Raw genomic sequence first — 18,276 nt, forward strand, 5'->3', positions numbered from 1 at the left:
GTGTAAGAGTAGCTATGTCCTTGAGAAAACTATTTAACTTCTTAGCCTTTATTTACTCTTCATTACAATGGAGATATATAGGTAATTATATCATCTCATCCTATTTCTGTATGAATTAATAAGAGAAGACCATATATACTTATAGTATCTAGCGCTACGAAATTACTAAAGAAATGTTAGGTCACTGTTAGATAGGTAGAGTCAAGTATTGATTTGGGTGAAGAGAAGGGCAATGTACCAAATATGAGTGATCGACATGGTGGCAGTGAGGTGAAGGAAGATAGAGAGAGGTGCATGTGAGGTATAGACAACAAAGGATATACGGGTGGATAGATGGGTGGGCAGGCTGAACTATTAGGTATGTCCATGGAGGAGGGAGTGTGCCAAAGACCATGTATAGGGTTGGCAAACAATGTTTCTACAAGTGTATTTGTATGTTCTGTAAGAATTCCCAGGTATAGTAGAGCTGACAAGGGACAAAGTTGTAGTTACTTCTTGGACACAGCCAGCTATCCAGAGGGAGCAAGTAGTTGCACCTGTGGGCTCAGGACCACAGTCTCAGGGGACATCAAATTCAATTGGCATAACATACTACACAAAAACAATGTTCCACATCCTACTTTGGTAAGTAGCAACTGAGATCTTAAAAGCTTCCAAGCAGCCTCTAGATGTAACGATGGGTCTCTCCTCTTCCAGAGCAAAGAAGAATGAAGAAAATCAAAGACACATTGAAACAATTAGTCCAAGTGACTGGTATACCATGCGATCGCAGCCTATATGACTATGAGACCCAAAGAATTAGAGAGTACCCAGCTACCACTGTCAACCACTCAGAGGGGGATCTCTGTAGTAGATCCTGGATAGAATGGGAGAACAATGTGGGAGAAAACTCAAAATCATTAAAAAAAAAAAAAAAGAAAAAAAAAGGACCAGGTTTACTGGTCTGATAGAGCCTGACAGAACCACTGAGACTATGGCCCCTAGCTGCCCTTCAGGTCTGGAACTGAACCCACTCCTGTGGCTTCTAGCCAAATAAAAGACAGGTATATGAGCTGAACATTTACATTAAGTAGATACACTTCCTGGAGAGAACAATCATGGGAAAACAGAAGGGCTATGTATGCACAGGGAGACAGCTCAGGCAGCAAAAATGCATGGGAAGGATACAGGGAAGAGATAACTACGGGGAGGAAGTGGAAAGGGAGCTGTTGCAATGTGGTAAACTATAGTCAATGTCATGAGACAAGAACGTATGTGAGCGACTATAAGGAAAATGGATTTGCTCTGTAAACTTTCACCCAAATCACAATAAAAATTAAAAAAAAAAAAAAAAAGTTAGGTCTCTGCCTATTACCACCACCTTCCAAAATAAAAACATAGTCTATCAAATGTGTTCCATGTGAATATGCATTCCCACCTGATTATGTTACAGATGAACAAGGTTAGCAGTAGACACCAACTTCAGCACAGCCTGTGGAAAAAATTCTGTAAGAAAACTGCTCATTTACTTTGTTCACTACTTACAAGTTGTGATTACTTAAAATTCAAGTTTTTAAATGAAGCAAATTATCCCCATTAGGCATAACAGTAAAGAATAAAAGCATACAAAGTAATTCTCCTTACACTGATTTTAAAAGTACAACAAACCTTTGATGAAGGAACTGCTGAAGAACTTGAGGGGGAAGTATCTCTTGAAGTTTTCAAAGGCTGGACAGGTCTCTCTTTACCTATGTAAGAAAATACAAAGTATAATTTTCTAGCTCATTTGTTTTTAATTAGATTGATTCTGTAAGTGAATCAATGAGGGACTTATAGACTTATTTTACTGCTGAAATTTCCACTACATTTTTAAATTAAATTTGTTAATATCTAAAACTACTTCTTCCCCTCAGGTGCTGGGTACCATCAAAATTCAGAAATAACCCATGCCAAAGGGCATCACCTATGGCAGTCTAGGCCATACCAATACCAGTTAGCAAACATGAAGTCACAGAGGAGATCCCACGAAAGACAAAACACACATTTCAAAATCATCCATACCTCCTCTCCCAAGTTCTTAAAAGCCAAATTTTAGTAACTACAGTAAAAATCCAAGGGTAGTACTATACAGATAACTACCACCAGAAAGAACTAGCTAATAAGGACTAGCTTCAAGGAGAGAACCATATAGTAAATTTAGCAGGTATTCCTGAAATATCGGGATAGTTTTTAAAATAAAAATTACAAAGTCATCATTCAAAGCACTAATCCAGTGCCTGATACTAAATGAGTATTCAAATACTGATTAAATGAATAAAAATATAAATTGGTGTAAAATAAAGTCAGTGATCTTCATCTTTAGTCATTTCAGATATCCACAAAGTGTTGCTGTTACATGTATTACTTATAGAAAAATACTTAAATTGAAAAATACATCTAAACTTTAGCAGGTTAAACAACAAAAAATTAAATAATATTTTAAAAATAAGTAAGAGTGAGTTGTTACTGATAGAACAACATTTAATTGTCAATATGTGTCAAGGTATAACATAAATCCTCTACTCTTAACTGCTAAAGAACTCACAAAAATTAACAACAGAGGAGAAAGTAGCACCAAATTAAGAGTCACAAAGAAGTCAGTCAAGGCTGCACAATGGGTTAAGGCCAGGAAACCAGTCAAGAGCAAAAGCTGAGACAAAACAATGCTGAAATTTAGGCAAAGTCTTCATCTGTCAAAAACCACAATTAAGTGCTTTCCTGCTATAGCCAAGATCCTTGCAAAATAAAAGCCTGGAGGCCCAACAGTAACCACCTAGGGTAGCTGAATAACATCTCTTTCTAATCTCTTAAAAATCCTGAAAGATTTTCTCAAGAAAAAATGGTTTTCAACAGGGACAGTTCTGCAGCCTCCTCTCTTTCACCCATATCTCCCAGGACAACGGGCAATATGTGAAAGCACCTTTGATGATCACAACGAGTAGAGTGCCACTGCTGTTGTTGCTGTTGTTGTTAGATGCCATTGAGTTGGCTCTCCCACCCACAGTGACTCTACATACAACAGAATGAAACACTGCATGATCCTGTGCCATCCTCATAATCCTTGCTATGCTTCAGCCCATCGTTGCAACCACTGTTTCAGTCCATCTTGTTGAGGGTCTTCCCCTTTTTCACTGACCCTCAACCAAGCGTGATTATCATTCTCCACGGACTGTTCCTTCTGACAACATGAACAAAGTGCGTGAGACAAAGACTGGCCATTCTCACTTCTAAGGAGCATTTCTGTTGTACTTCCTCATGACAGATATGATTGTTCTTCTGGCAGTCCATGATATTTTCAGAATTCTTCACCAACACCACAATTAAAATGCATCAATTCTTCTTTGGCCTTCCTTATTCACTGTCCAGCTTTCACATGCATACAAAGCAATTGAAAACACCATGACTTGGTTTAGGCCCCTGGCACATAATGAACAGAGGCCAAAGATACTCACAAACATCCTATAATGCACGGGATAGCCCCCTGCAAAGAATTATCTGACCTCAAATATCAATAATGTTAAGGTTGAGTACTCCTGCTCCAGGCTAAGTATTCTAACTCTGAAGCTCCCACAGTCTGAAAAAAAAAACCATTAACTCTAGAATCCTTTAACTTGAGGTAGCATAAGAGACTTTTAAACTAAGCAAGTGTAAAAGTTCTTGAAGACTTTAAGAATCAAGAAAAATGATATAAGGCATTGTTACATCCCCAAATGACTAAAAATATGGTTTATTTTGTTATTTTCTACTATATTAACATTGCACTTGGCAAATTCTACATCATACTGTGACAGTGTTAGTCTACACCACTATACCAAAAGCTTCTACAGAAAAACAAGCACCATCGTTTATTCATTTCTGAATACCCTGGACCTACCTAACTGATGAAGTCCTTGAAGACAAGACTCAAAACATAGGTGAAAAAATGAATCTTATTCTTCTACCTTTAGGATGCAATGACTTCCCCATCCTATTCAGATAAATAATCCCCTAAAAGAAGATGAGAAGCTGGGCCTATAGCACAGCACACTATGCTAATTATAGGCATAATAGCAGGCTCAATTCTGGTACATATAAGCTAGCACATTAAGGGCAGGGGAGAACCTTCAGAAGCAGCTGCTAATCTCCCGCTAGTGTAGTCTTTGGACATTTTCTGATTTTAGCTGCTTAAGGGCTAATTTAAGCAGATTTTAACCATTCTCAATGTGCAGAAGCAAAGGAACATTGAAGGGTAGGTCAGGGCAGGAAGTTTATCACATATCCATATATATTCATACATACCTGTTGCATGGGGAAGAGGGATAGGCAAGAAGCAAAGGACAAAGAAAAAGGATGATACAGATGGCAGCAGAAAGACCACAGAAGCAATAAATACAAATCCTCTGATCTTACTGTTGTCAGGGCCAATGGCCTGTTTACAGATCTCTACCTCCTGTGAGGTGGCTTATTTCTGACCACAAATGGCTAGCCCAGTCAGCAAACCCATACCTCCCCCTCAAGTATTACTGCTTAGGTCTACTACTGTTCAATTCTTGTTCTGACAGCTGTTGATGGAACAGTTATATCAATCCAAGCCCCCCATGCCTTCAAAATCCCAAATCAGAGTCTAGCTCAAAACTCACCTCTTTCTGGCTTTCCTTCATTCTGCCGTTTGTAGGAGGCACCAGCACACACGGGCTCTAGGGAAAGGTGGGCAGGGAGGAGTTAACACCAGCACCTCTGTGCTCAGGAGGAACAAGAGAAAAATCCAGAAGTAGGAATGATGACAATAATAGGGACTTCTAAGCATTTGCTGGTGACCCTAAATTTTTTCCTACTCTGCCTTCAAGTTGAGCAACCACCAATGAAAAGGAATAAATAACAAGAGAAAATCTGTTTAAGGCCAGAAGCTAACTGGGTCCAACAACAACTGAAGTGTTAAGATGAGGCTACCAAGTACAGCATGGGCAGAAGAAATGAGGAAAAGATCACGGTAAGAGAAGACACTGAAAGTTGAAGACAGGGATCATGTCTTAGTCATCTTTGTAAACACCTAGTCTAATCTCCATGAAGTCAACGTTCAAAGAACTAATAAAGGATGACACAAAAACTCAATGAATGAAAGATGAACCTACATGAGAAATCAGAAAGTACACTGGGAATGTTTTCAAGGTCTGTCAGTTCCCTGGGCTAACAACAGCTATCTGCAAGTAGCCTTCTTCATTAGAGATGATAAAGTTAGGGGCCACGTCTTACAAACTATTAAATTCTCAATATAGTGCCTGACATGATACCTATAAAACAGGTAAATAAATATACTCCACAGCACAGGTAGAACATTAATCTATCCTCTGACAGTTGAGGCTCTGAAAAAGAAATTTAAGGTAGGAACAAATGAAGAGCTTGCTACACAGCTACCGAGAAAATGATATGCTTTCTGGGTCATGAAATTTAGGGTTCTTGGTTAGAAAGAATGTGATTTTCCAGAGGTCTATGGATCTATTCAAGAAGGTATGAAACAGAAAACTTGGGGGCTGGGGGAAGGCAAGAGGGGGAGGACAATAAAAATGTTCCTATGTTGAAGATATCAAAAATAAATACATAAGTTACAGGAAAAAAAAAACAGGTAGAGGGATAGAGAAAGCTTTGCATCACTGCCACTTCTCCAAGATAATCACCTTTAGGAGGTCAGAGAAAAAGGTTCAAGTAAAGGCTTACTGACTGAACACCTGAAAGAGCACTTCTGAATAGAATTCTCTCTTAATACATCAGCTGAAACCATATGGGCTCTCTTAATAAAATATTAATAAAAAATTATGACATCTGCACACATTAAGAATATGTCCCACTGACCAGAACATGTAAGTCCTAGAACAGGAATATGAATGCCATCATTCTACCGCCTACACACCTTGTTGGTGGTGGTGGTTACTATCGAGTCAATTTCAACACATAGCAAACCCATGTGTGCAGAGTAGAACTGCTCCACAGGGTTATTAAGGCTATGCTCTTTCAGAAGAAGATCATCAGGCCTGTCTTCTGAGGTGCCTCTAGGTGGGTTCAAACCACCAACCTCTCAGCTAGTAATCAAGCACCTGTTTGCACCATGCAGGGACTTCTTACACATATGGAAATAATTCATCAATTACTATTTTAGAACCTCAATCATTCAGGTGATAGAAAAGTTATAGCTGTACTTTTGGTATTCACTTGAGGAACTCATAGCCAAAGCTCTCTTATGAGTAAACAACAGCTCCTCAAACAAAATAGATTACAGAATCTAATGCAACAACACGTTAATAGCAAGGATCAGTTAATGGCCCATCCATAAAAATATTACAATATATTTCAGGAACTTCACGTGATAAAGCTCATCCCAGTAATTCTTCTCTACTAGCATTCTTCCAGCAACTTCCATTCATCCTTCAGGTGTCATTTTAAATGTTTATTCCTATGGAAACTTCTCTGTCGATTTCACTAGACTATAAACTCAGAGGGCAGACTGGATTTGTAGTGCTTGACAAATCATTTATGTTCAATATATTTTTGTTGAAAGAAGATTGTAGGAGTACTGAACACACATATCGTGACTTTCAGATCAAAAAAATTCTGTTAACAGTCAACTGCTAAGAGAATGATTTTATCCTCTACTCCTATTGTGTAATACGCAATGACAAAGCCTTATTATCCATGGTCCCATTACCACTTTAAACATGCATGGAAGCACTTTTTCTCTAAAGGTGTAATCAAACATTAAAACTTTACTGGAATTTTATCTATAATCCAAAAGTCTATATGGACATCAAAAATTCAGAGCTAACAGGTTTTAGGACATGTCTTTTTCCCCACTATACTAAAGTTCAATAACTGACTCTATTTCCAAATATATTCTTCTCAAAATAGTATTTTTAATTCTTATACATTTTCATTATATTAAAAGATGTGTATTTAAAAATAATTGAGTACTGGTAAGTAAATATCTTCTTTTAAAATATCCTCTAATTTTAAAAGCAACTGTATCAAGAAAATAAGGGGAGCCTGAGCCCAAAGTCAAATGCACTGCCGTCAAGTTCGCTCTATCTCATAGCGACCTCTCTGTGGGTTTCCATGGCAGTATCACTATGGGAAGTAGACTGCCCAACCTTCCTTCCTGAGGAGTTGCTGGTGGGTTTGAACCACCAACCTTCTGGTTAGCAGTCAAAGGCCTTAGGCACCACACCACCAGAGTTCCAGAGCCCAAAGTCAGAGCTACTGAAAAACAAAGATACATCAGTAAAAGCAATAAACATACAAATCTTCCACAGCACTGATATCTTAAAAATTCAACCAAAAAGGTATACAACCTAATTAATACAAGAGCATTCCTAGTAAATATTAATCCCTAGCAAATGCTTAAAATGAATTAACAAAGAAAAGTTTAAGTACGTGGATAGTCATCCCTATGAGCCACAATGGATTTACAAAACCAAAGCAAGGCAATTTATCTATCACTGCTTTGATAGAGGAATGTTTTGTGACAAGAATTTCAAGAAAGCACCTGACAAAGTCTTAAATGAGAACCTAAAGTGGAAATGATAGTTGAATAACACAAAACAATGTTGATAAATGATTGAGGTTAACATAGAGGTCTTTAGAGATTTTACTTTTTGACCTTATGCTAATCAACATAATTATTAATGATTAATACAAACGACAAAAGGTATACTTAATTTGCAGATACAACCAAGATGTTTTTATCTGCTGCTAACATATTTAAAAAAAAAAAAAAAAAAAGCTAAAATCACTGTCATCAAGTCAATTCCAAGGTATAGTGACCCTTTCTTGGGTTTCCAAAGCAGTATCTCTAAGGAAGTAGATTGCCAGTCTTCCTTCTAAGGAGTGGCTGGTGGGTTTGAACCACCAGCCTTCTGGTTAGCAGTCAAATGCCTTAGGCACTAGGTGACAAGAGTTCCCACTGCTAATATATAGGATCACTAAATGAAACTGTAAGGTGTCTAACAGAACAGAATTGAAAATCAAAGTTATTTAGATGAAATTTAGAATTCCTAGATTTAAAAGAAAAAAATCATGAACTACACATAAACAATTGTGGCTGAAATAAATAAATAGATAGATAAATAAATACAAATATTGTAATATATATATGAACACAGGAGCTCTGGTAGCATAGTACCTAAGGCACTTGACTGCTAACCAGAAGACCGGCGGTTCACACCCACGAGCCACTCCTCAGAAGGAAGGTTAGGCAACCTACTTTCGTAGTGATACCGCCTCAGAAACCCAAGGAGGGGTTGCTATGAGTCAGGGCTGACTCCACAGCACATAACAACTATATATATGAACACATACACATGCACACACAAACATACAAACATACATACATACATGTAAATGGCTTAGGTTTCAGTTGCCTACAATCTCAATAAAGGCCAGTAATGCAATGTGGTTACCATAATAAAAGTTAACTTTTGGCATCATGACTTAAGTGGATCAGAAGGAAATTTAGGAAAGCAAAAGTTCTAGAAAGTAGACTAAATAAAAGGAACAGCTGAAGGAAATAGAAATATTCAAACCTGGAAAAGAATCATGATGGATATGACAGTACTGCATAAAGCATTTGACTGCTAACCAGAATCTGGCACTTCAAATCCACCAGCCACTTGGAAGGAAGGTTGGGCAATCTACTTCCGTAAAGATACCACCTCAAAAACCCAACAAGGGGTCGCTATGAGTCAGAATTGACTCGATGGCAATGAGTTTGGTATTTTTTTTCCCTAACTACATAAAAAGCTACAACATAAAAGGAAGAAATATATTTGTATGTACAGCTCTAAGACAAATAACCAGTATCAAGTAGATGTCACAGAAAAAGATTTTAATTTTTTTGTAAAGAATAAGCTATAAAAGGTGAAAGAAAGGACTGGATTGTGATACAGTAATTTAAGAAGAGGAAATAATTTAAGAGAACGGGAGTAGGCAGGAAACTGAATTCAGTGAAATGTGATGTCCCTTTCAACATCACTAGCCTTGTCCCTAGCTGCCATCCAGTCATTCAGATATAGGTTGTCCTAGTTAAATTCATTTACTTCCTTTTGTATATTATGATAAACACTTTTCAAGTTACAAATTGTGTTGTTACATACACCCTGAAGTTTATTTTTATTCTAATTAATGTAACTCAAAATCTTCCCCACATTTGTCATTAAAAAAGGTAAAAGACAAAAACATAAAATAGGAAAACAATGGGATTAATTGGCCGGGGGAGCATAAAATATCTGTGATGGGAAGGAAATGATGTTAACTAGGGCAACCTGCTGACTCTCTGGTGATACCATGGTTAAATGGCTGGCTGCCAACAGAAAATTTGGTGGTTCAAACAAACCAAGTGGGACCTACGGAAGACAGGCCTAGAGCTCTGCTTCCAAAAGGTCACAGCCATGAAAACCCTATGGATCACACATGGAGTCTCCATAAGTAGGAATCAACCTAACGGCAACAGCAACAATACACAAAAAGGAATTATCAGTAATACTGTAGTGCCAGCAATGACTAGCTTGACACAACAAAGTTATAGTCAGAACATTCATGTAAGTGAAACAATGGATGAAAAGAACAGTGTGATTTAGAAAGATAATTAATCTTACAAAGTTCCACAGGATTAACCCAAAAGGAAGAAATTTAATTAAATGTGTGTATGCATGTAAAGACAAAACGGGAAATATGTACCTGAGATGAAATAACAGTAAAATCACTCTGTAGCTTTTAAATAAGAAGAAAATAAATATATTATAAGCAGGTAAGAACTGTGAAGAAACAGTCCTCAAACAACATGGCCAAACCACTGTTGTTGTTATGTGCCAACCAGTCGGACACGACTAACAGCAGCCCCTCCTTAGGTTTCCGAGGCAGTATCACTACAGAAGTACCACTAGGGATCATTAAAGTAACTAAAATGACTTTGAAAAGTATGAAAAAAAGCAAAAAAACTGAAAGAATGACAAAAACAAGAGTGTAGAGAATAAGAAAATTACTAACTTCAATTTTTGAAAACATTTACAATCTTTGTCAAAATTTTAGTTTACATTAAAAAAACAAATGAACATATTATCACTAACACAGTATAAGTTACTGATAAATGTAAAACCCTTGGCACAGAGCCTAAGGCATTTGACTGATAACCAGAAGGCTGGCGGTTCAAATCCACCAGCCACTCCTTGGAAGGAACTTTGGAAAATCTATTTCTGTACTGATACCGCCTTGGAAACCCAAGGAGGGGTCTCTATGGGTCAGATCCAACTCAATGGTAGTGAGTTTGGTTTTTTCAATTGTAAAACCATATTCTCCCCAGAACACATCCCTAAAGAAGCAACAGCATTGGAACTCTCTGATAAGGAATTCAAAAGAATTATATTTAGGCATCTTCAAAGGATTGAGAGCCAGACCAAAGAAAACACAGAAAAAAACCCTAGAAGAATTTTGGAAGAAAATACAAGAACAAAATGACAAAATAAATGAAAAATTAGAAATGATTCTAAATATACAGATAGAAATTGAGAACATTAATACCAAACTGTCAGAAATAGATAAAACACTGGAAAGGGAAAGGAGTAGAACTGATGCAATGGAAGGAAGACAGAAACAATGAGATTGAAGACAAATACCTGAATACTTCTTTGGAAAGGGATCAATCAGCAAAAAGATCAAAATAAAATGAAGAAAGCCTAAGGTTCATGTGGGATACCATCTGTGATAGTTGGCGCTGTGTGTCAACTTGGCTGGACCCCAGTTCTGTGTGGTTATTCCCACGATGGGATCGGATGACTGTATTCTGAGTGGCCAATCTGATGAAGGAGAGTTTCCCTAGGGATGTAGCCTGCTTCCAAGTATATCTGTGGACATCCTGGGAGAGGAGACATTCTTCTGTGGATCAGGATTCTGCTGTGCTGTCTACAACTGTCCGTGAGTGAGCAGTCCACCGTTCAGCCTGGAGACCTTGGATTCATCATTCGTTTAAGTCAACAGCTGGTGTACTGCCTGCCAGCCTTGAGATCCTCGGCCCCTGCGGTTGCGGGAGCCAGGAAAAGCCACCAGCTTGACGTTTGATCCAGGAACTTTGGACTTGCCAGCTTCTATACATGTGTGAGCCATTTTCCTAAGATAAATTTCTCTTTCTCTCTCCCCCTCTCCACCCCCCCCCCCATATATATCAGATTTGCTAGTTTTTTGTTTCTCTAGAGAACCCAGTCTAACACATTTGGTACCGGGAGTGGTTCAAGAGAGACAAAATCATAAGGATGGGCTTCCTAAATCTGTTCTCCAGTTTGATTAATCTTAGAGACACCAGCGACCCTGCGTCTGTTACTAAAGAGTGCCCTGCCAATCTGTGGAGTGAGGTGGCAAAATTAATACGCGAAATAGCACCAACAGATCAAGTACTCGTGAAAAGTGATGTTCTGGGTGATCAGATATTTGATACTTTTCTGCAATTTTATCAGATTGAGGAGTATAAGGAAGCTGGTTGGTTGATCCTACTTACACTGGAAAAAGTAGAGAAAGAGAAAAATGAGCTCAGAGCTGCTGAGTCTCGGCTTAAGCACCACATAAAAGACCTAAGTGCTTCCAGTTGTGCTCTGAAAGAAAGCCTCATATCTTCTAATAACAGAGCTGATACTACTGAACACCAAACCCAGAGTCTTATTGTAAGGATGGCTGAATTACAACACCAATTAAATTGCCAATCCAGAACTGGGTCTGAGGTTAAAGTGATGGCATTGATTGGAAAAAAAAATGGGATCCTGAAACCTGGAATGGGGACATATGGACAGATAATCAGGAAGATCAGGATATGAAGCATGCCAATTCTGTTTAATGCCTCCTATCTGAATGGATTACTGTAAAACCATTGTCTCCTCCCCCTCAGTTTGATCGGACTAGCCAAACCAGTTGTGCTGGGTCACTGGCTGAGGCAGAGGCCATGGAAGACATTCCTAAATGCTCTCAGGAACTGCCTCAACCACCCATTGTTGCTGCTAGACCAATAACTAAAGTTAAGTCCAAGAGAGCCCCAAAAGGTGAAATAGAAAGTGTGACTGAGGAGGTGGTACGCTCCACCCGGAAAGACCTACTTGATTTTGTTAACATGTACAGACAGAAACCTGGAGAATATGTATGGAAATGGTTACTGAGGGTGTGGGATAACGGTGCAAGGAATGTAAGATTGGATAACTCTGAGTTTATTGATATAGGCCCACTAAGTATGGATTCTTCATTCAATGTCTCAGCTCAAGAGGTTAGGAAAGGATCTAATAGTTTATTTGGTTGGCCTACCTTAAGTCAGGTTGAAGTACCAGACCTGCCTCAGTATAATGTAGAAGAAGGTATCCAGAGGCTTAGGGAAATTGACCTGTTAGAATGGATTTATCAGATTAGACTCCTAGAGCCAGAAATGGAGAGAATACACACCTTTCACCAGTACCCCAGTACCGTGAGGAACAGATTTCTGAAGGGAGCTCCAGCATCCTTGAAGACTGCTGTGATTGCTATTTTATGTAAACCTGATTTGACAGTGGGAACTGCCCTAATTGAACTAATATATTTAATTATGATGGAGCTGATTGGACCCCACAGTAGTAGGGGCCAAATGGCAGCACTTAATTGACAAAGGCAAGGTGGGCATGGTCATCATAACGGACAGCAAAGTTGGAACACTAATCAGAATAGTCTGACTCGTGTGGAATTATGGCAATGGCTACTTGCTCATGATGGTCCTAGTAGTGAAAAACATGGCAAGCCTACCAAATACTTACTTGATCTGTACAGACAGAAGAATTCTAGGTCACGTGAAAAGCAACCAAAATTGAATCGCCAGAATGCATAATTGGAATAGATGTACTCAGCAATTGGCGTAATTCCCACATTGGCTCCCTGACGTGTGCAGTAAGGGCTATTATGGTAGAAAAGCCAAGTGGAAGCCATTAGAACTGCCTTTACTTTTTTTGTAAGTAAATACAAAAATAGTAAACCAAAGCAGTACCGCATCCGTAGAGGGGTTGCAGAAATGACTGCCACCAACAAGGACTTGAAAGATGCAGGGGTGGTTATTCCCACAACATCACCATTTAATTCACCTATTTGGCCTATGCAAAAAAACAAACGGATCTTGGACAATGACAATAGATTATTGTAAACTTAAGCAGGTGTTGACTCCAAAATTGTAGCTGCTGTTCCTGATGTGGTTTCATTGCTTGAGCAAATTAGTACATTAGTACATCTCCTGGTACTTGGTATGCAGCTACTGATCTGCCCAATGCCTTTTTCTCGATACCAATTTCAAAAGACCATCAGAAACAGTTTGCCTTCAGCTGGAAAGGCCAACAGTATACTTTTACAGTACTTCCTCAGAGGTATATGAACTCCCCAGCACTATGTCATAATTTAGTCCATAGGGATCTCGATCGCCTTTTGCTTCCACAAGACATCACACTGGTCCATTATATTGATGACATTATGCTGACTTGACGTAGTTAAGAAGAAGTATCGATGACTGGTGAGACATATGTGTACTAGAGGTTGGGAAATTAACACAAGGGAAAGGCACCTTCCACCTCAGTGAAATTTCTAGGCGTCCAATGGTGTGGGGCATGTCGAGGTACTCCTACTAAACTGAAGGATAAGTTATTGTATCTGGCTTCCCCCACAACTGAAAAGGAGACCCAATGTCTGGTGGGCCTCTTTGGATTGTGGAGGCAATATATCCCTCATTTGGGTGTGTTGCTGTGGTCAACTTCTCAAGTGACTCAGAAAGGTGCTAAGTTTTGAGTGTGGCTCAGAACAACAGAAGGCTCTGCAACAGGTTCAGGCTGCCGTGCAAGCGATTCTGCCACTTGGTCCATATGATCTGGCTGATCCAATGGTGCTTGAAGTGTCTGTAGTACATAGAAATGCTGTTTGGAGCCTTTGGCAGGTACCTATTGGTGAATCGCAACGCAGACCCTTGGGGTTTTGGAGCAAAGCCCTGCCATCCTCTGCAGATAACTATTCTCCTTTTGAGAAACAGCTTTTGGCTTGTTACTGGGCTTTAGTAGAGACTAAATGCAGCACAGGAAAAATAAAAATTTATTTACAAAGGATAACCAATAAGAATAAGCTCTGATTTCTCAGCAGAAACCATGCTAGCGAGAAGACAATGGGACGGTATATAAAAAACCAGGAAAGATAAAATTTTTGAACCAAGAATTACATAACTGGCAAAATTATCCTTCAAATATGAAGGTAAAATTAGGAGATATACAGATAAACAGAAACTGAGGGAATTTGTTAAAACCAGACAAAACTTACAAGAGATACTAAAGGGAGTCCTATGAACAGAGAACCAAATAACAACCAATCATTAATACACAAGAAGATATAACCCAAAACCACAGCTGTGGACATATCCAAAGTAAAATAAGCTTACAAGATTGTAAAAAGGGAACCAGAGACATTAATTGGCAAGTGAGGACAACTGCAAACCAGAAAGGAAAAGTACTGTGTAGTTACAGAACTTGTAAAGGGTGAAGAAGTCAAAAGAGTTGCAAGACAGAAGAACTGTTCTAATCACGGGGAGGAAACTATAAATCACAGGGTAACCTGAAAGAAAAATGATAAACCTTCACATCACAATAAAAAAGAGGACAAGCACAAATATTCAGCAAATACTAAACCAGCAGCAACAAAGGAAATGATAATATGATTCATAAACATAATGAGCTCAGCACAGAAAATAATATGGAACCAAGAAACCAGGGACACCATGAAAAAACACATAACAAAATGAAAGCAACCTATTCACACTTGTAAATAATTACACCGAATGCTAATGGATTAAATGCACCACTCAAGAGATGGAGAGTTTCAGCCGGGATAAGAAAACAAAACCTATCAATATGCTGTCTACAAGAGATACACTCTAGAGACGAAGACAAAAACAGACTAAAAATTAAAGGTTGTAAAAAGATATATCAAGCAAATGGCAATCGTAAAAGAGCAGGAGTAGCAATATTAATTTCTGATCAAAATGATTCTAAGATAAAAACCACCATATGAGACAAGGAAGGACATTATATAATGATTAAAGGATCAATTGAACATGAAGAAATAATGATAACAAATATCTATGGACCCAATGAAAGAATCCCAAAATGCATGAATCAGACTTTACAAGAGCTGAAAACAGATGACTCCACAGTCATAGTGACAGACGTTAATACACCACTTTTAATGAAAGATGGAACAAATGGAAAGAAACTCAGCAAGTCGCTGAGCAAAAGCAGAATAGCTAAAGCATACAATCCACCAACTAGACCTTCTAGACATCTACAGAGCACTTTACCCAACAACAACACAATATACATTCTTTAACAGTACACATGGAACATTTTCCACGATAGATCATGTGTTAGGCCAGAAAGCAAGCCTTCATAAATTTAAAAACGTTGAAATACTGTAAAGCATCTTCTCAGATCATAATGCTATCAAATCAGAAATCAACAATAGGAAGACCAACAGAAAAAGAGTAAACATATGAAAACCGAACAAAACTCTTTTTAAGAAAGACTGGGTAAGAGAAGAAATGAAAATTGAAATTCAAAAATTCCTTGAATCAAAACGAGAATGAAAACACAACATAGCAAAATCTTTCAGACACAGCAAAACCAGTGATCAGAGGCCAATTTACAGCAATTACTGCACACATCCCAAAAGAAGAAAGAGCCAAAATCAATACTTTAAACCAACATCTCCAACAATTAGAAAAAGAACAGCAAGAAAAGCCTACAGTCACCAGAAGAAAGGAAATAATCAAGATTCAAGCAGAAATCAATGAAACAGAAAATAGAAGGGAAATAGAAAATAATCAACAAGACGAGAAGTTGGTTTTTTGAAAAGATGAGTAAAATTCACAAACCACTGGCAAATTTAACAAAGGAAAAGAGGGAGAGAATACAAATAACACAAATACGAAACCAAATGGGTGACATCACAACAGAACCAACTGAAATAAAAAGGACAATATCAGGATACCATGAAGAACTGTACTCCAACAAATTTGAAAATCTAGAAAAGATGGACATATTTCTAGAAACACACCACTTACCTAAACTAACACCAACAGATGTGGAAAAGTTGAACAGATTCATAACAAAAGAGGAAATTGAGCAAGTTATCAAAAAATTACCAACAAAAAAAAGTCCTGGCCCAGACGGCTTCACTGGAGAATCCTACCTAATATTCAGAGAAGAACTGACACCATTCCTACTGAAGCTATTCCAAAACATAGAAAAGGATGGAATCCTTCCTAACTCATTTTATGAAGCAAGCATAACCTTGATACCAAAACCAGGCAAAGACATCACTCAAAAGGAAAACTACAGACCAATATCTCTCATGAATACAGATACAAAAATATTCAACAAAATCCTAGCCAATAGACTCCAACAACATATCAAGAAAATCATTCATTATGACCAAGCAGGGTTCATATCAGGTATGCAGGATGGTTCAACATTAGAAAAACAATCAATGTCATCCACCACATAAATAAATCAAAGGAGAAGAACCACATGATCATATCAATTGATGCAGAAAAGGCATTTGATAAAATCCAACACCAATTCCTCATCAAAACTTTCAGCAAAATAGGAGTAGAAAGGACATTCTTCAACATAATAAAGGGAATCTATGCAAAACCAACAGCCAACATTATGCTCAATGGAGAGGGGCTGAAACTATTCCCTATGCAAACAGGAACCAGACAAGGATGCCCTCTATCACCACCTCTATTCAACATTGTACTGGAAGTCTTAGCTAGGGCCATAAGGCAAGAAAGGGAAATCAAAGGCACCCAAATTGGTAAGGAGGAAGTCAAACTATCCCTATTTGCTGATGATATGATCCCCTACCTAGAAAACTCAAAGGACTCAGTCAAAAATCTATTGGAAATAATTAAGAGATTTAGCATCGTGGCAGGATATAAAATCAATATCCAAAAATCAGTTGGATTCCTCTACACCAGCAAAGAGATTGCTGAAAAAGAAATAAGGAACTCAATACCATTTACAATAGCTACCAAAAAAATAAAATACTTGGGAATAAATCTTACCAGGGACACAAAAGACCTCTACAAAGACAACTGTAAAAAACTACTTCAAGAAACCATAAGAGATCTACATAAATGGAAGAACATCCCATGCTCGTGAATAGAAAGATTGAACAGTGTGAAAATGTCAATTCTACCCGAAGCAATCTATATATTCAATAAAATCCCTATTGAGATCAAGCAATCTATATATTCAATAAAATCCCTATTGAGATCCCATCTACGTTTTTTAAGGATATGGAAAAACCACTCACTAACTTTATATGGAAAAGAAAGAGATCACGGATAAGCAAAGCAATATCTGAAGAAGAAGAACAAAGTAAGTGGTCTCACACTGCCAGATCTCAACACCTAATATACAGCCATACTAGTCAAAATTATGTGGTATTGGTGCAATGACAGACACATAGACCAATGGAATAGAATTGACAACCCAGAAATAGATCCATTGACCTATGGTCAGCCGATATTTGACAAAGGGCCGAAATCCATTAATGAGAAAGAGAATGTTTGTTTAATAAATGGTGCTGGCAAAACTGGAGATCCAATTGCAGAAAAATCAAACAAGATCTGTACCTCACACCATATACAAAAACGAACTCCAGATGGATCAAAGACTTAAATGGGTAACCTAAAACCATAGAGTTCTACAAGGATAACCTAGGGGCAAAGTTAGGGGCCATAATATAGGCATAAATAGATTATCAAGCATAACTCAAAATGCACAATCAGAAGAAGATAAACCAGATGATTGGGCCCTTCTAAAAATTAAATTTTTATGTGCTTCCAAAGACTTCTCCAAAAGAGTCAAAAGAGTAACTACAGACTGGGAAAAATATTTGGTAAGGACATATCTGACAAGGAACTTATCTGTAGAATTTATAGAAATCTCCAACACCTCAATAACAAAAAGACAAACAATGCAATTAAAAAATGGGCAGAAGACATGAACAGACACTTCAACAAGGAGGACATTCAGGTGGCCAACAAACATATGAAGAAATGCTCACGATCATTAGCTATAAGAGAGATGCAAATCAAAACAATGAGATACCATCTTGCTCCAGCACTAGTAGCAAAGTTCAATGAGACAGAAAATAACAAATGCTGGCAAGGTTGTGGAGAAATTGGGACTATCATACACTGCT

At 38.0% G+C, this 18,276-nt stretch overlaps 1 protein-coding gene across 1 annotated transcript in view; it reads right to left on the reverse strand.

Annotated features, from left to right (window-relative positions):
• PPHLN1 (periphilin 1) overlaps window positions 1–18,276 on the reverse strand; it is a 160,585-nt gene that overhangs the window by 82,740 nt on the left and 59,569 nt on the right. The window contains exons 5-6 of the mRNA XM_007937927.2: window positions 4,638–4,694; window positions 1,648–1,727 (exon numbers count right to left, since the gene is read on the reverse strand). Of these exons, the coding sequence (XP_007936118.1) occupies window positions 1,648–1,727; window positions 4,638–4,694 (137 nt within the window). The remainder of the gene's footprint in view (window positions 1–1,647; window positions 1,728–4,637; window positions 4,695–18,276) is intronic.

Source organism: Orycteropus afer, unplaced genomic scaffold (genome assembly GCF_000298275.1).
Source record: "Orycteropus afer afer isolate SDZICR_OR568_19922 unplaced genomic scaffold, OryAfe1.0 scaffold00045, whole genome shotgun sequence".
NCBI lineage: Eukaryota > Metazoa > Chordata > Mammalia > Tubulidentata > Orycteropodidae > Orycteropus > Orycteropus afer.